This window comes from Lates calcarifer, linkage group LG20 (assembly GCF_001640805.2).
Source record: "Lates calcarifer isolate ASB-BC8 linkage group LG20, TLL_Latcal_v3, whole genome shotgun sequence".
NCBI classification, from domain to species: Eukaryota; Metazoa; Chordata; class Actinopteri; family Centropomidae; genus Lates; species Lates calcarifer.
In genome coordinates, this window is record NC_066852.1 from 20860344 (window position 1) to 20878239 (window position 17896).

The 17896-nt window shown below is 42.4% G+C and overlaps 1 protein-coding gene across 1 annotated transcript in view; it reads right to left on the bottom strand.

Annotated features, from left to right (window-relative positions):
- Positions 1-3208: 3208 nt before the first annotated feature.
- Positions 3209-17896, bottom strand: part of LOC108893975 (reticulon-4 receptor-like 1) — a 78998-nt gene continuing 64310 nt past the window's right edge. Inside the window, exons 2-3 of the mRNA XM_018692487.2 lie at positions 6071-6525; positions 3209-5189 (exon numbers count right to left, since the gene is read on the bottom strand). Of these exons, the coding sequence (XP_018548003.1) occupies positions 4293-5189; positions 6071-6525 (1352 nt within the window). The 3' untranslated portion in view covers positions 3209-4292. The remainder of the gene's footprint in view (positions 5190-6070; positions 6526-17896) is intronic.

Below are 17896 nucleotides of genomic sequence, written 5' to 3' on the forward strand. Positions count from 1 at the left end.
TGACATTTTTCCACCATAAATTCCTGCCATATTTTTTCTATCTTTGTTTTGACCTTTCTCCCTCTCTGCCATCTTTCCTCCTTCAGCAACACATTCATTCATTCCTCTCATTTTTCCTTAATGAGATCCTCCCTGGCTTCATCCTTCTCTTTACTGTTGCATCTTTAATCTTTGTTTCTTTTATTACTTTTCATTCTTCCTCTCCTCATTACCTTGCTCCTTTTGTTTGTTTGTTTCCTCCCTCCTTTCATCGACTAATCTCTCCTCCCTCAGCCTCACCAGTCATTCTTTACTGTGCTCATATATATATATATATATATATATATATATATATATATATATATGCTTTTATTTTAAGTCCCTTCATAATTAATGTGCATTTTTACCAGTGTGACTTCTGTTTTAGAAGCAGATTCATATTTCATAAATCTCCCTGAACTCATTCACTGAAACAGGAGCTCTGTGCTCTAATTTAAAGTCTGATCTTCAGTGCCTATAGATGGATGAACACATGTAAAGTGCAGCCCAGGCTTCATCTGGGACATGCGTAATTGACTGAGCTCGGAGCTGATGCTGCAGCCACCCATAGTATACCCACTTCCTCTCCCCTGGCTGCTGGTCTGCTCAGTGCTGATAACTACTTCATGGATTTCTTTCACAGATATCTCCACCCCTCTGCCTTTAAATCCTCATGCTTCACTCGTTCTCTTTCTCTCTCTTTCTCTCCTAACTGTCACCTTTGTTTTACAAACAGAGCAATGATACTGTCTCTCAGAGGCACACCTCTCCCTTCCATGCCCTTAGCTGGCCGTCAGGCTGGATCTGCCGTGACAGTGGGCATACTTGGTGCACCTGTCAACACACACACACACAAACACACAAAGACATAAGGTGATTCAGTGCCACGCGCAAAAGCATGTGCATGTACTGGACTCTGTGCAAACGATCAAAGTAGACGCAACACATGCTAACTCTCTGTTTGACCTCACCTTGACCTGACACAAGACGCCACCCTCGCACTCTCATGGCTAATACAGCTGGACAGGTGTGTGTTTTTGTGAGTGTGTGTGCATGCATGCGTGCACTTACAGTCATTCTGCTGCATATTTTATGTGAGGCTGCTGAGTGTATGAGTGAAACTAGGACATAAAAGAGGCCAAAATATATTCTGGTTAAACGTGGGTATGTTTCTCTCCCGGCAGCAGATGAATGTATGTACTTATTCCATTACCTTTTTTTTTTATAAACTTTTTAACCATTTTTCTCTCCTTTCACAGCCTTATCATTCAGCCTCAGGGCTCATTTTGGTAGGTCTGTCTATTAGCCTCACACAGACACGTACGCGTATAGGCGGATGTGCATATGCACCGACAAAAGGGAGGCAAACAAACACAGACCACCTCAGCCATTTGAGGACACTTTCCATTTAATGTTATTTATAAACAGCTTTTGAGTCTGGCATTGTTTGATAACCACATACAAAACATTTGGGTTGCACAAAGGAAGAGAGGAGAGGAAAAGAATAAGGAGATAGAGGGGTGGGGGCGTGTGGTGGTGGTGGGGTGCTACAAGGGTGGAAGAGACAGGAGGGAAGAATGTAGAGGAGGAGGAAGAGAATAAGCAGACAAACGGAGAGGGAGGAGGGGGGGGGGGGGGTACAGAGGAATGAATAGGAGGATAGAAAAGAAAGGAGGAGGAGCGGGAGATGGGCAGTGCAGTGTAGCATTTATCTTGAATGAGTCAGCAAAACAAAAACAAAACAAAAAAAAGATAGAGTTGAAAAAACAAAATAATGATAATAATCATATTAAATAAAAAATAAACTTCCAGCCTCTAGCTCCCTGTTTATTTACTTAGGGAACTAATGAGACACATCAGAGAATCAGGTTCTCTTTTTTTTTTTCCTTTTTTCTTTTTTTTTTTTAACCTCTTTTTACCAAAAAAAGTCATCCTCACAAGAATAAACAGACACAATTTACATCACCTCTGGGTTCACAGCAGCACAAACAAGTTCACCAGTAGGGGTCTCTAATCCTACATGTCAGGAGGATGACACCGGTGGCAGGCTTCTGTTCATCCCCAACATTTAGATAGATAGACGTGAAAAGGCAGGGCTCAAAGGGAAACGCACACAAGCAGGATACAAATTTTTGCCCCTGCTCTCGGAATCCCGTCCAAATCAGGTTATTTTTAGGTTGCTGGCAAACCAAACAAATAATAATTTTTTGTGCTTTTTTTGTCAGCATTTCATGGTTTTTAGCTTTTTAGCTTGGTCATCTTTTGCATACAAGGGTAGCTTGTTTTAAAATAGAATGTATAACTTTGTAATACTATAATAAATAAAAAGGCCTTCAGCATTACTGGCTAGTTAAGGTACCCGGATGGCCCGTGTGTATCTGTACATTGTAATCGAGCACTTGAGACTTTTTGGGCGCGTGAGTAGTTCAGGTCCAAAGTCAAAGCCTGGACAGCATCTGTGGTGCTCTGCTCTGGGGGACGAAAGCCCCAGACTGACAGGGGTTAGTAGTTTTCATTGGGAAAGGAAGGCTGTGAAGGTGATTGGGCTTTGTTGGGGGGGGGGGTGTGTGCTTGAACCACCTCCAGTTCATGGTTCAGGGCGCTGTTTCCCACAGTCCTCTTTGTCCTTTGTCCTTCTGTTATTTTCTAAAGAATCCCAAGACTCAGAAAGGGCTCCAGGATCCGCTCTCCCCAGATGTAGCAGCATTAAAATCCAACTCTCCGATCAGGGCTTGCACAGATTGTCAAGTCCATCTGTTTCGGAGTGCACTAAACACACAAGAGGGGACAAAGAAAGAAATTCTGTAGCAGTTTGTCAGTCCCTTTGCCCTGTGATGATCATCACAGATTCTGAATGCTTTTGTTTCCCAGTCTCAGCAATTGATTAGACCATTGCAGAAGATATATTGCAGTGTTGTGGTGGTCATCAGTACCCTTGCCTGATTGTAGGGCCTTTTTTCCAGCATTTGAAACCATCCTGTCACTATTTGGATTGAATCATCTCTGCTTGAAGGATATATGTATCATTTACCTCCACAGCATTACAGAGGAAAGTGCATAAGAGTTTCTGGGAGTCAGAAGTTTTGTGAGCCAGACTTGCGCCTCAGCTTTTCCTTGGCCTGCACAAGTTGACCTTTCAGGCTCATTGAGGCCTCTGTTTTGTAGCCAGTGAGGTCGAAGAGTGAATAACACTGTCTCTTACCTCCACAGTTTGTCCTCATTGGCCGCTGGCTCTCATTAGGCACTCTTGCTATCTAGCTTCATTCTACCCGCATGGCTTTAGTGGTTTCTTTAGTGGACGCACACTCATACGAACAGTGACACGAAAATCTTCACTTGCTCACCCACTCGCTCATTTACACTGACTGTGACAGGTTGGCTCATATAATGATTGGTTGGTTCTGAATGGCTTTTAAGTTGATGGGATGCAAGGGCAAGAACAAAGGACACCTTTTAACATGAATAATTTTAAGAGTTGGTATATAGATGTGTCATGACTCCAGTGGTGTTTTTTTTAAGAGTATAGACTAAAAACAGAGAATACAGATTTGCATTAAAGTGGGTAAACTCTGCTGTGAGACATAGAGGTAAAACCACTTTAAAAAAAAAAACAAAAAAAACACTATTAGTAGACATACAGTATAGTAATTATAGTTATTACTGCTGAAATTCTTCAAAATGACTCATTTTACTGCCACTTGTGCCTTCAGGATTTTGTTTCTGAATCTTAAGGTGCTGTTGAGTGAGCAGTGTGACAGTTATGAATGAATGTGTCTTTGTGTCAGTGCACCCTCCATCTGTCACTCATGCTGAGAGAGCACTGTTGTATCAAGAGGGCTAAACACAGAGACTGAGCCTTGAACTGTTTTGATCCTCATTGTGTGTTCTTCTCGCAATTATTTGAATGAGTCATTGGCTTGTTATTTTGTGTGGCTGTACAGTTTTGTATAGGTACATTTCAACAAATTCAGTGAAGCAACTGATGCCACAGAGACAAATGCAAAGTTTTCCTGTTGTTTCCCTTGGTGACATCATCAAAGCGATGGGCTAAATAGTTTTTCCCTGACTTCCATGTTTAGATTATGACTCAAAAAGATCCCTGCCTTAACACCTCAGGGATACTTCGATAGTAGATATTTGATAATGTTCTTTATACACAGTCATGTACACACACAGTAATGCACACATGCCTCATTTAAAGAGCCAGGGCTGGGTGTTTCAGGAGAATGAATCATAGAGTTGCATCACCAACACAAACGCGCCCATTTCCATTCTCAGCGTGGGATCGCGGAGATGAGTGACAGCAGCAGGGCTGATGAGAAACAGAAAATATAATTTGCAAGGTGTGACCCTGCTTTATTATTAGCTCTCTGGACCCCACTTGGTGGGCCGACAGAAGTTCTGGGGTTGCACTTGTGCTTCCTCCTCCCAGTTACAGACAGGTCATATTTTTCTCCATCAGGAGTATAGTCTTTCTTACCCCCCTCCCGTAGTACCTGCACCTCATTGAGCTCCCCTTTTGCCTTGCGGCCCTGGCGGGTACAGTTTTTGCGGCTCCTAGGTGGCCGCGGCAGGGGCGAGGGTGACGGCAAGCTGTACTGGTCCCCGTGGGGCAAGTATGGCCGCTGATGGTGGTTATGATGGTTTCTGTGGCGATTTAGGTGATTCAAAGACTCTCCATGCTCAGTCTCCCTGCCCGGGGTACCACGTGCATGACCCTCGCCTGACAAGCAACTGGGCAGCTCCTCCTTCTTCAGCGTTTTCAGGTCCTTCCCCGCCAGCTCAGGTGGTGACACACACATTAGAGAGGAGGTGGAGCCCCTGAACCTCCGCAGCCAATCCCAAAGTGACAGGGCCTTGCAGTCACACTCCCAGGGGTTGTCGTTAAGTCGTAGGTACTCCAGGGCCGGCAGTAGAGTTAGGCTGGCACCAGATAGCTCAGTCAGAGAGTTATTAAACAGGTATAGGGTGGTGAGGCGCCGCAGGTCATGGAAAGCCTGGCGGTCAACCCATTGGATTCGGTTCTGGTGGAGAAGCAGGCGGTCTAAGACCCCCAGACCACGGAAGGTGTTCTGGCGAAGGCTCCAGAGTCGATTGCCGTGCAGGAAGAGATGACTGAGGTTCAGCAGGTCGATGAACAGATCATCCTCCAGGAACTCTAGCTGGTTGTCCTGGCAGGACATAGGGGAAGGAGGAAAGATTAAAAAACAGAAGCTTAAGACTGGATACAGTGCATTACACTGAACGATGTTCTGTATGAATTGTGATATTATAACACTGATTTCAGCAATAGTATGCCTAGCTTTTAACTCAGTCCTGGTGTCATACAGGGAACCAATAAAATTACAATATTATGCATTAGGTTTTCCTTATTATACAGACTATATTAGGAGCAAGACGTAGCTGGACTAAGGACTTCAACTGTGGTATTATTTTTTGATGCAGGATGATCTGTAGAGCTTCCAAAGGGTGGTATAATAGCAAGAAAAAGCGGTTGATTTTCTTTGCCTCTCTGAATACTATGATTTGGTCAAAAGAACAGGGTCAGTGATTGTCAATGATCTACTCACAATCTGCAGTGATTTATTTATTTATTTTTTTTTTTTACGTTTGACAAGCTGTTGTATCAAACCTTTATAGATGATGTAAGAATGCTGTCAAACATTTAAGCTGTAACCTTTACCCCATTCACTCCATGTCAATAGTAATTTATTAATATAATATGCATTGGAGATCCTTCCCATACAGTAAAACCATTACTTGTCATAAACCCACCATGTCATTAATGAAATCATTTACTCAATCCTGGCTTTCAGTTCCTGTACTGTTTTCCTACAGTGGTTGACCACAGAAGCCATACTGTAGGCTACTTACTGTGAGGGAGGCTTTGTGGTATTTTCCCTGCACTCAGGATAACAGCTAGCATTTGATCAGTGTCCAATTCATAGGCAGTAAGTGCTGAGCCAGGCTGATGGACAGATTACACTGTAATGCGATTGCGGCTGCAGATGCACTATACAGTAGAGATAAAAGGAGGCTGTTATCCATGTACCTGTAGGTAGAGATACTGGAGATTATGGAGGCCCGAAAAGATCCCTGGCGGCAGGCTGATCAGGCCACAGTGGTATAGGTGCAGGGCGTGTAGCCGACCCAGGCCCATGAAGGTGTCTGAGGCGATGGCCTTCAGGTGCCGGTTGTCTCCAAGGTCGAGCTCCTCCAGGCGGTCGAAGCCGTGGAAGGTAGACGGTTGTATGTAGGAGATGTTGTTGGAGTAAAGCCACAACATGGTGGTGGTGGGCGAGAAGTGGCCGCGGAGCAGCCGCTGGATCTTGTTGTTCTGCAGGAAGACGCGCTCACTCTGGGCGGGGATGCCCTCGGGCACGGCATGGAAGTTGTGGGCCTGGCAGGAGACGGTGCTGGGTGAAGTGTAGCAGATGCAGTGGCGAGGGCAAGGCAGAGAGAGATCTAGGCCACACAGCACCAACAGTAACTCCACCCCACCGTAACCTGAGAGAGGAGAGGAAACAATGGTACAAAGAGATGGAGGAAGAGAGAGCGAGAGAGAAAGACGAACAGAATTAATTGAATTCATACAGCAGAACTTCTGTTATCAGACTCATCTCGAATGAAACACTCATTGCTCTCAGTTTACAAGGACAACAATGGGCATGGTTCAGTGCAGACAAATTACAGCGCTGACACAAATCTCTTACAGACACACATACACTCATGTATTGTTTTACCAGCCCTTTCTTCTTATATATTTTGCTATCATTTACAAACTGTTTACCCTTAATCTGCCTGCCCTTGCCTGTTATCCTCATCTTAAATTTTTTCAAAACCCAAAATCTAAACTCAGGACCATTTTTTCATGTTTTACAAAAACCTTGAAAATCCTCAGTACCAATAGGGCTCCCTCACCACCACAGACAAACATAAAAACACTACTCAGGTGCACAAACACTTTTTTGGAGCAGAGTGTGTGCGGGCTTGTGTTTTTTATTGTGCAATACTATGATTGTCACAGAGGTGTGCACATTTTTATTTATGTGTTCCTTGAACCAATCCAGCAATACAGCTCACACACACACACAGAAACACACACAGCTTCCTATCATGCACCGCGTGGTGTTATATCCTTTGGTTATCCTCTAAAGGCGACAGAAAATCGATGTTTCTCCTGCTTACAAGTGAACACGCACCACACCTGTAATACATTCCCACAATAAGGGAAACAGAGAGAGAGGGTAGGGGGAAAGTGAGAGAGAAGGTGGAGGATGAAGCGGGAATCATCTGCAGCATGGCTGTGAAGTGGATATTACTTTTTGTTTTCAAATTCCCCTCGTTTCATTCCTTAGTTATTTATTAGATTTTTTTTTTCTCTTGCCTTGTATCATTCTGTTGTTAGATGTATTGTGGGGTGAGAGAGGAAAAGAAAGGGGTAAAGGAAAAAAAAACAGATGAGGGTTGAGATGTGCTGATCCAGGGAGTCATTTCAGAACAGAGAGGGGGAGAGAGAGAGAGAAAGAGAGAGATAGGATACAATATGAACATTGTGCTTAAATGTCTCCAGTCTCGAGTGTGTATGTGCGTGTGTGTGTGCGCACATTTGTGCGTCACTGACATTGGACAGATGTGACGGACAGATGTCAGGTTGGCCATGACAATGCTGCTCTGTAAAGAACGACGTGTTCTGAAATGTCAGTAAAGGACAGAGCAGTATTAACATGTGTGGTACACACGTGTCCGTATAGCTCTGTACACTTGTGTAACCATGTGCATAGGTAACATACATGTGTTTGTGTGCGCTCCTCAGTGTTTGTGTCTGTGTATGTCACATTTTATCTCAGACATATTGTAAGAGCAGTGCCTATTGTATTTGACAAGGTTGACCTTTTCATCCAAAAAAAAGTGAAAAATAACAAACAAACTGCTGTCGTCATGGCAGCCCATCTCCTGGCCTGTTGCACCAACAGCAACAAATATCTATATATATATATATGTGTATATATATATAATTTTTTTTTACAACATTAATTCAAACTTTCAGTTATGAACCTATGTTATATTAACACTAACAAATATACTGACAGAACAACACCATGATGTATTTATTCTTTATTTGCCACTGCTGTCAAGTCTCTGCAGCTGTACTTGATGACATATGTAAATTTAGTTACATCAAACAGAAATGAAACAGAGGATCTTTCTATACACATTTCCTGTCAGCTTGACAGATTTTTGGGGTTCAACAGCCATGTGACGTGTTTGCACTGGTAGACCCTCTGTTGGATTAGAGGAGGATTGAAATATTAATATTAAACAGTGATCAATTCACATTTATTATTGATGCATATGTTGAAGATCCCTTCACCTTCCCCAGCAACCCTTTTCTCTTTCTCTCCTCATCTTGTTAATTTAACTATTCCACAATTGCTTTTTTCTCAGAGTCTGCCTATAGGCTTGATTGGACAAGTGTTATTGTTGTTAAGCTGTAACATACAGTCCCTTGGGGTATCAGAATGATTTAATCTCTGTTCTCTCCTGCTCTCTGCTATCTGTCCATCTGTGTTGCCCTTTGCTTCATGCCTCTGTGCCTCCTTTTTGCAGAACGTTTACATTTCCCTTCCTCCACAGCTTTATCTTCACGCACTGCTCTGCCCCGCCTGCTGTGTCTGTTAATTAGGTGTAAAGCTGCTATTTGCTGCTTTGTGTATCTGAGTGTGTAAACATGTGTACTGTATGTGCATGTCTATCACATCTGTGACTTTGTGTCCTTGTGTCTTGGTGAGAATCACTTGACTGAGCTATATTTTCTCAGCTTGATAGAATCTTGTCTTTAACCTTTTCCCTTCTAGTTTTACCACGTTTTAAAGCAACATACTGTAACTTTTGCAGCACAGGCTTCTGCAGCACTGATTGGTAATTCATTCTTTTGGATTCAGAGCTCCGAGTTGTTTTTGCACATAAGACAAAGCCCATTCACTGCTTGATGCGGAGTGCTGACTGCACAGTCCTACTTAATAAACTGAAACATGGCCGAACAGTGTATATTTCTCATGATTCCTGGTCTGCTGTTGCTGCAAACATGCCAGACTCCTTTTACAATTCTTGATATTTCCAAACTTGTATCTTTGGATTCTGGAGATCAACGCTGGTTTTTAATGACTTCTAAGTCTTTTTAACTGATCTACAGTTCAACATTACTCTTGAACTTGCTGGGCCTGATTCTGGCGGTTTAAGCCACTGACTATCACTCAGTTAGCAGGAGATCGCACCTGCTTATCACAGTTACATAGTGTGAGAACAGGTGTTCAGGGCACAGAGTAGGAATGACAGAGGCACCATTCTCCCTATGACAAACCTATGTTTATTTTCAAACTCATAATCATAATCATAAATGTGTGTTCTCAGCTGTTAGCAGGGTGTTCCCACTGGTCCCATTATTATTATTTTTTTACATTCAAATAGTCTTTAGCACAAGTCGGCTTGACACGTACTTGTGATATTGCTTCTAGCGTTAGTTTGCATTTCCAATTGCTTCTGCTTCCTTGTTGCCTTCTGTTTACCCCTGCAGTCTTTAATTTTTTTTCTTTTCGCATTTTCATCATCATCACTTTATGACTCTCTTCTTCATCCCCTTTGTCCCTTTCATTCTTTCCAATTATGTCCTTTATCTTTCTGCTAGTCAATCCTCTACTATATAGTGTGCACATACTGTATGTGTTAAAAAAAATGTCCCTAGCTGTGTGTTAATGCATTTGAGCCCATATGAGGAAACTGTGTGCAGGTTTTTGTGCATCTCTGCTCGCAACTGTGGGTGTGCAGAGTTTACAGATTGAGAGATGGAAGTGATGATATTAGATGAGCTGCTGACTGCCATATGGCTCTGACACTGGGGGCAGCAAATCTCCCACTAGCATCCAGTTGTTCAGACGTTTTATTTATTTATCAGTTGCCTTGTAAAACATGGAATTATCTCTGTTCACTGATAGTGTTAGTTTGCTTTTGATAGTAAGGCGGCAAAGGAGAAAAAAAAAGGTTTGTGGTTCAGTGTTTCAATAGTATAGGTATTTAGATGCATAAGCTGCTTTTTAAGTATTGTCTTCAGCACCTGCATCAACAACACATTCTTGATACCTTGTTTTCAAATGTTAAAAGCATGATTTCAAACACCTTAACTCCAAGTCAGCACATCCATGGTTTGACTCCTGCAGATTTTTGACTGTCTTCAGCTCCTCAGCTCTAACACAGCCCAGAATACATAAGTAGACAACTAATTGCAAATCAGCAATTAGATGAGACATCAAGCTGGCATTAAGCCAAGCCTTAAACCTGCAAGGACTCCCAGTAAGAAGCGTCAAGGTACATAAAAATCTGTTTCGCGAGTGATTCTTCATGACGCATTTCCCAATGTAATGCAGCTAAATAGGAAAATGAACCAGGGTTAGTTTGCATTAAATTAGATTTGTGCCTTGTGTGAATCTGTGGTGAAAGAGTGTAATGTTTTAAAGCTCAGTTGATAACCTGACAGCTTCTTAAGATTAAAATATTGTAGCTATTCTGCCATCCAGGTGCTCTGTTAAACAAAGATGGAGAGCAGTATGTGGGCTGCAGCTTCATTGTCTTATGTTTGCTTGTGCTTAATCGTTTGTAAATTTGATTATTTGACTTACTTGGATCAATCAAAGGAAAGACATATTTTGTCTACCGTTCATCTAATATAAATGAAAGACCAAAAAAATTGCCCTTGAAAATTATTGTAAATGTCAATCAATATATGCATGTGTGTAGCTCAGTGATTAAGACACTATGTACAAGTTTTAGTCTAATAGGGGGCCTTTGTTGCAGCCCTCTCTCCCTCATTCCCTCTTGTCTCTCCACTGTCTGCAATAAAGGCTTAAAATTCCCAAATAATACTTAAAAATAATCTGCTGCTATAACGGCCTCCACTCCTCTGGGAAAGCTTTTCACAAGATTTTGAAACATGGCTGCAGGGATTAGCATTAGTTAGGATGGACACTGATATTGTGCGATAAAGTCTGGCTTGCAGTTCCAGTCCTAATTCCACAGGTATTGGATGGGGTAGAGGTCAGGTGTCTGTGCAGGCCAGTCAAGTTCCTCCATTCCAAAGTGGGAGGAAAACACATCAACGTATACCATATATCCTTAATATCCTTAATATTAATATACACTCTCAACAACCACAGAAGCAGTTAACCTGCTGTGGGGCAGATGTTGTTAGCTGTTGCATTTTGTTCGTAGTCCCAACTGTGAACACTGGACATTACTCCATGACTGACTGTGCCTGGACTCTGCATGTTCGCTACCTTTTTTCCTCGTTTGAACCATGTACAAGGTGCTGAGGTGGCAGAACTGACCTGTTTTCTGTCTGGTTGTTTGCCATCATCACAACAGGACTCATTAAAAGAGAGGCAGCTAATGCTACAGCGGTTACGCCCTCTCCTTTCTATAATGCAGGACAAATACAACCCTCAGTGTATGAGAGCTGCCAGTGGTCAGCAAGTGCGAAGTCAAGTAAAGTCTAGGGGGAATCAGTGCTAACTTTAGAAAGCTAGGCTAACAAGCTTTCCCTTTCTAGGTGAAATCCAAACTTGATAGCACAGTAGGTCCTTCCAAATTCGTAATGTTGTAAAGGGACAGATGTCTTTAATCACCATTAATATGTAACCAGTGATATATTAGACATCCTTAAAGTTTTGCTCTATAACTGCATTCTTCATTTTAGTTTATGTTCCCTTCTACAAAAAGTGTGGAGAGTTCAAATTTCCATCAATTAACAAAGAACAGAAGAACACAATATTATATGAGAAGAGTGTCCATATACTTTTGGCCATATCATGTAATTCTAGCCTTTGAAAGTGGTGGAGTACTGTTCACAGTCTAAGGTGTTTTGCTATTCAAATTTCAGCTTGATTGGATGATAATCACGCTGTTGATGATGTCCTTTTGTCCTCTGGGTTAGTATACATGTGTGGCTTTCACTTTTTCCCGGTAATTGTCCACTTTGGTAAGTGATGCCTTTTTAATCAAGACTCCCTCTCTCTTGTTCTCTCTGTGTCTTCATCCATTTCCTGCTGGTTGTTTGTCTAAATTCTCATCTTAGCTTCCCCGGTTAGATATTTGCTGAAAGCTTCATCAAGCACAGCCAGGGATCAATTACGAGAGCTGTCTCCCTCCTCTGTCACACTGCCATCCCTCCACGCCAGTCATAATGCGCACACACACACCTAAACAAAAATATACACAGGAAAGAAAAAAAAACACACAGGCACATACACATGCTGCTTGTCATGCCATCGTCACAACTGCCTCCCAACTACATCTTGGCATTTGGGGGAGACACCTGCCACTCACTCTCGTGCACACACGAGGAGAAGGTAACAGAGCAGGGAATGTGAGGGGAAAGAGGGAAAAGGAGGAGGAGGAATAGAGCCAGAGAAGGGAGGAATAGGCAATATCATACTCAAAGAGAATGAGGAGCTCTTAAAACATAAAAGCAGAGGCAAGGGGAGGAAGGCACAGCATGGCGGTGTGGGAGGGAAAAGGAGCAGAGTGAGCAAGACTGTGCTAAAAAAGGATGATGGGGATGACAGGGATCTATTGCGAAGCGCAGACCATTATATAGGTAGGTGTTTAAATGTCTGTCTGCTCTGTACAGAACACAACTGTGACTTCCGATGAATTGCCAGCTAATTGTGTGACCTTCTGCGGGGTGAGTCAGATAAACACTCACAAATTGATTACACATAACACACATGCAGAGAGAAAACATTTAGTCACACTGAAACACATGTATTCTGTTGTGTGTCCAGGTGCAGGCACACATACACATGGGCATGGTCATCACACGAGCATACACCCGTGTGCAGACACAGACAGTTAACCCTAATTAAGCAGCGGTGTCAGAATTTAACCATTAAACACTTAAAAAGCAAACCAAAGAGAAAAGGGAAGGAAAGAAGAGTTGAATCTGCAAGTGGCAAGGAGGCAAAGCGAGAGAGAGACAGGAGTGCAGGAGGGACGACGAGTAGCGCAGACACTCAATATAGATGCTGCTCCTCTCTTGTTGGTGGTTGATTTAGCTTAGCATAATCCCAAAGATCATTTAGCGTTGCTCATTCAAATGGTGATAAATCTCTGGCAGAGTTAATGAGAGATTTAAATGGCGTCATTGCCTCAAAGACACAGCTGAAATATCTCTGCACTATATAATCCTCCCCTCTCATGTAATATAGTACATAACCATTACATCCATCTTCATATTGGAGACAAATCAGGTCAATACTGCCGGCTCTGCACTGCTGATTCTCTATGGCCTAGGAATTTACTATTTTGTAGTCTTTGAAAGTTTCTTTTATTTAAAGTCCCACTTCTGTGACCCCAAACAAAAAAATTCAAACAAAGCTTACAAGCAAGTCACAGGCTGACCGGGCAGAGTAGGAGTAACAATTGATTTCTTGAAACAGACGTGATAGTAGTCACATCTCTGTCTTGATCCTTGATCCTGTCTGTTTGCAGAGCAGTTGGGGTAGTGATGCCTTTGGGATGTGGCTTGAAGAAACTAAAATATTGCAGGCCCAACAAGAGTTAGTTCTCTTTTAAATATATTTTTTCGGTGTCAGTGATTTGTTTATTTGTGCAATCTACAACCAGCCCTAGAATTGTTTGTGCTTTACTGTGTCAAAGCATTAAAATGAGTTAAAACTAGGGAGATAAAATGCACTGATCCAACACTGATATTGGACATTGGTCAGATACTGACTTAAATAGCTGGGTTGGGTATAGAAGTTGGTTCCAACTTCTTAAATATGAAAATCTGCTGAGAATAAACTTGAATACCTTTTGGGTTTTGGACTGCTGCTCAGACAAAACAATCAATTTAAAAACATGGCATCATGGCTGTGGGAAATTGTAATAGCCCAAAGGATTAATAAGAATAAGAAAAGACTCATCATAAGTTATGAAAACTAACTTTCGGGGACTTACAAATCTTTGATATTAGAGTGTTCTTGATTGTCACGATGTGTTGGATGCCAAAAATAAATGACCAAACTGATGTCACCCTTGTTTTTTTTTGGTACAACCTCCATATTTGGCATCTTCTAGGTTCTGGTTTTGTGAAAACTGAATGCAAGTATTTGATGTCAACATGTCCTTGAACACACCACCAATTTCAGTTTTCAGAATCGTCCTTGCTCTCAAATATGCAGTGTCAAATAAATGGCAAAGAGGTGCTCACTGTAGCAGTCTGCCCATCTCAAGCAAGCTGCAGTTCACATAGAGGCGAGTACATCATTGGCTACCGTCAGGGTGGGGTCAAGAAACTTTTAATTTTATATTATAATAAGAAACTGCAGACTCTAACCCTCAGGAACTCCAGCACCACAGTGTTGTCTACCTTTGTCCAGCAGGGAAGCGAAGTGCTTAAAGTTGAAAGAAAAATCAATGTTCATTATCATGAGGCACTTTAAGTGGTACCTCACCTGTTTAACAAATCCGAGAAGGCCTGCTTGAAAGCTATTTTTCAAGGTATCGAGGTATCTTATAATTAGTGTTGGTCCTGTGTGGTCTATTTTCCACTGCCTGACACTCTCAGTGGTCTGATTCTCTGCTTAGGCCCCCTCTGTCCCTGGTCCACCATAGTGACATCTGTTCAGTACACAACAAAACACACAGACTCTACTCTGATATGGGTGAGCGCATACGTGTGTGTGTGTGTGTGTGTGTGTGCATGGGACGGAGACAGAGCGGCAGAGACATTGAGAGAGAGAGAAAATGCAAAAATAACCTCTACCCTCTTTGCATGCAGTAATTGGGTCATTTGAAAGGCTAAGCTTATCTCAACACTAATCAAGCTCTAATTATACTCAGAAAAACTTTGCCCACCCCTCCCTCCCATATACATACATACTCTCCACATGAATAATCAGATGATGCAGGCCACAGCTTTCCCTATTTAACTCCTGCCTGTTAGTGGAGGAAAGATGTGAGCAGGCATTCAGTGCTGCTGCTGCTGCTCCTGCTCTCCGTCTCGTCTTACCTGACTGAGGCCACAAAGATAACACAGCCCGACAGGGTGACATGTGTCAATGGGAAACAGGGGCCATGTTCAGACTTCGATGAGGAAGTGTGGCACCTCCTCCTCAGGCATCAAAGACTAATGCATTCAGGCATGCAAGGACCGAGATCCACACACTCTTTAATCGACATTGTTCATTGTATGTGAGCGTTATTTTGATCATACAATTGGTTAAAGGTGGAAAACTAAGAGTACCATTTGCGGTGCAAAGAATGCTTAATCCTGTATCACTAAGTGGTATCTGGTGAACAATTAGTTTCTCATTTGCATTAACTTGCCATTTTTCTTTTCTCTTTATATTGCCAGAATATATATATGAGCTAATGATTATTGAAAGAGAACCCTGTTTACAGTCAACTGTGGTGATGGGAGTCCTCTTAATAATGTGTGGGTGCATGGGAATATAAATTCTGGGTGAAAGTCCTGTAAGTAATCAGCAAAAACTGAAAGCGATGAGAAGTACACTCTTCTGGACAGTAACACACAAGCTCACAGGCATAAACGCAGATGCAAAGTGACACACATATACACACACTAACACATGGAAGTGTACCCCAGTGCTGCAAATACACCAATCACAGGAATTTCACAGCTGACTGACCCTGATCTGGCAGAAGACATCTGTGTCTGCTGAGATGGTGCGTACGAACGTGTGTGTGTAGTTTGTGTGTGTGTGAGGTTTTGTGTGCCCTCCTGCTGGTTGCCCTCGTGCATCTTGCCATCACTGGATCTGAAACGCTCTTTGGCAGATATCCTCAGTGGAGAGGAGCAAGAAATGAGCCTGTCCAATAAGCCAATGAGAAGAGGAAAGGAAAGTGCAACATGGGGGCGAGCTGGTTTTTCACGTAATAGCTGTTTGTCCAATTCCCCCAAGCACGAGGAAAATCTCTCTTCCTTTTCTTGTGACTAAATCATTCCCTGCTCTCTACACTGCAGGTATGAATCACCCTTTGTCACCCTCCTCCGTTCTGCTCCCTGTTATTCGTTTAGTTTCCCATCTGTCTCTATTACAAAGACTGTTAAAAGTACATCAGGACTTATTATTGCATAAATCTTTCATAGCAATGACTGTCTGAGCTCTTGCACACTGTTTCCACAGTATTTGTTTTTGAGGCTCTCAGAGTGAGAAAATTCTGTCATGCTCTGGGATTACACTTGTAAATCAGACACGCACAGATTCAAGAAAAGAGAGGAGAAAAGAGGACAGAGGCAGAAGGCGAACAAGATGAAGGGTTACAAATCCAAATATCCAGAATGACAAGTGAAGTGAGCGATTTCAGTGCAGTGACATGTCCGATGGATCATCTGTCACCGAGCTTTTTTTTTTTTTGTTTATCCGATAACACGCTGTTACCGCACACTCGCCTTTGACTGAGCCAATTGCAGGCAAGCATTGGCCATTTTTCAGCCTGATTGGCCAAAACAAGAGTGGGAGATGGGCATCGGTTCTCTCATTAAACAGGCTCCCCAAGGAGAATGATTTTAAGCACTATAGAACTGTCGGCACTTGATGTGATCAGATTCTTTCCAAAATGAGTTATCCAGCAGCTGACAAATGTGAGACTCACAGCAACAAAGTGATTAATGACTTGAGAGTGCAACTACATATACAGTATACTGTGCTGGAATGAAAATGCTGGATCACCCCCCTCCATCTAAATCCAAAGTGTCAAACTGAACTGTTTCTAATAGCTTTCAACTGACAGCAGTTCAACTGTTCTCACTACACCATTAGCATGGTATTTGCGTAGCAAAGTGCTACATATCCCCCTCGGCCTGCTTTTTCCTCATTGACATTTTTCACACCATGCCACTGGAAGAAAATACATTCAGGTGGAATGACAGAGAAATAGCATAGAGGAGACATCAATCAGGAAGTATGAGAAGGGCAGTGGAAGGGAGAGGAAGGATGTATGAGGGGAGAACAGGAGGGAGGTGTCACAGCTTTTCTCCATCAGCTAAAGAGAGATGGATGAAGTGCAAAGAGGGTGTCGGTTAAACTCCCTCAATCAGTCATCGGATCTGGCTAATCTGAAGGTTGCTGGTTAAAGTCTGCAATCAGTCACAGTGTTTGGCTTCTGTGAAGGTTAGAATCATCTGGAAGTGTCTCGTCCATGCTCTTTTCCTGCTTTCTAGTTTGTTATTCTGATCCTTCTGTGCTTCCTCTCTAAGTTCGAGCTCTGTTTATTTCTCATCTCTTGAGTTTGATTATCTGTTTGCCCTCCCATTTTGAAGGTCCTGTTCAATATTTCATGGGATACTCCACTCACAATGTATCTCAAGTATAAAATACTTGAGACACTTTTTCTCAGTGCCTGAAAAAATGGCTCTGAAAAGTTTGTAGCCTGTTCCTTCGCAGAGGATGGCAGCTATACAGCTTGGACTCAGAGCACTTACAATAGAATCCAGTGATGACTCAGTCACAGCATGAAAATGTCTCTGAACATCTCAAAACATTCACAAAAACCTTTCAAACCTCTCCTACAGTACAATCAGCTTCTCTGCTGTTGAGCTAGATGCTCACTATGTTCCAGACAATCCTCACTAGCTGTGTTGTTGTTGTTGCATCTTACAATTTTTGTAACTTTCAGAGACTAATAGTCTAACAAGCACATCCATTTCATGCATGTTTTTTTAAATAATAATTTTATTTTCACGTAACTTTTTCAAATAATTTGAAGAATGATCATGTGTCGCCCCTCTCTATGACGTCAGGGTTTTCAGCCTACCTTTGACCGTGACCACTGCATGCACTCCAAAAACTGGGCACCGTGC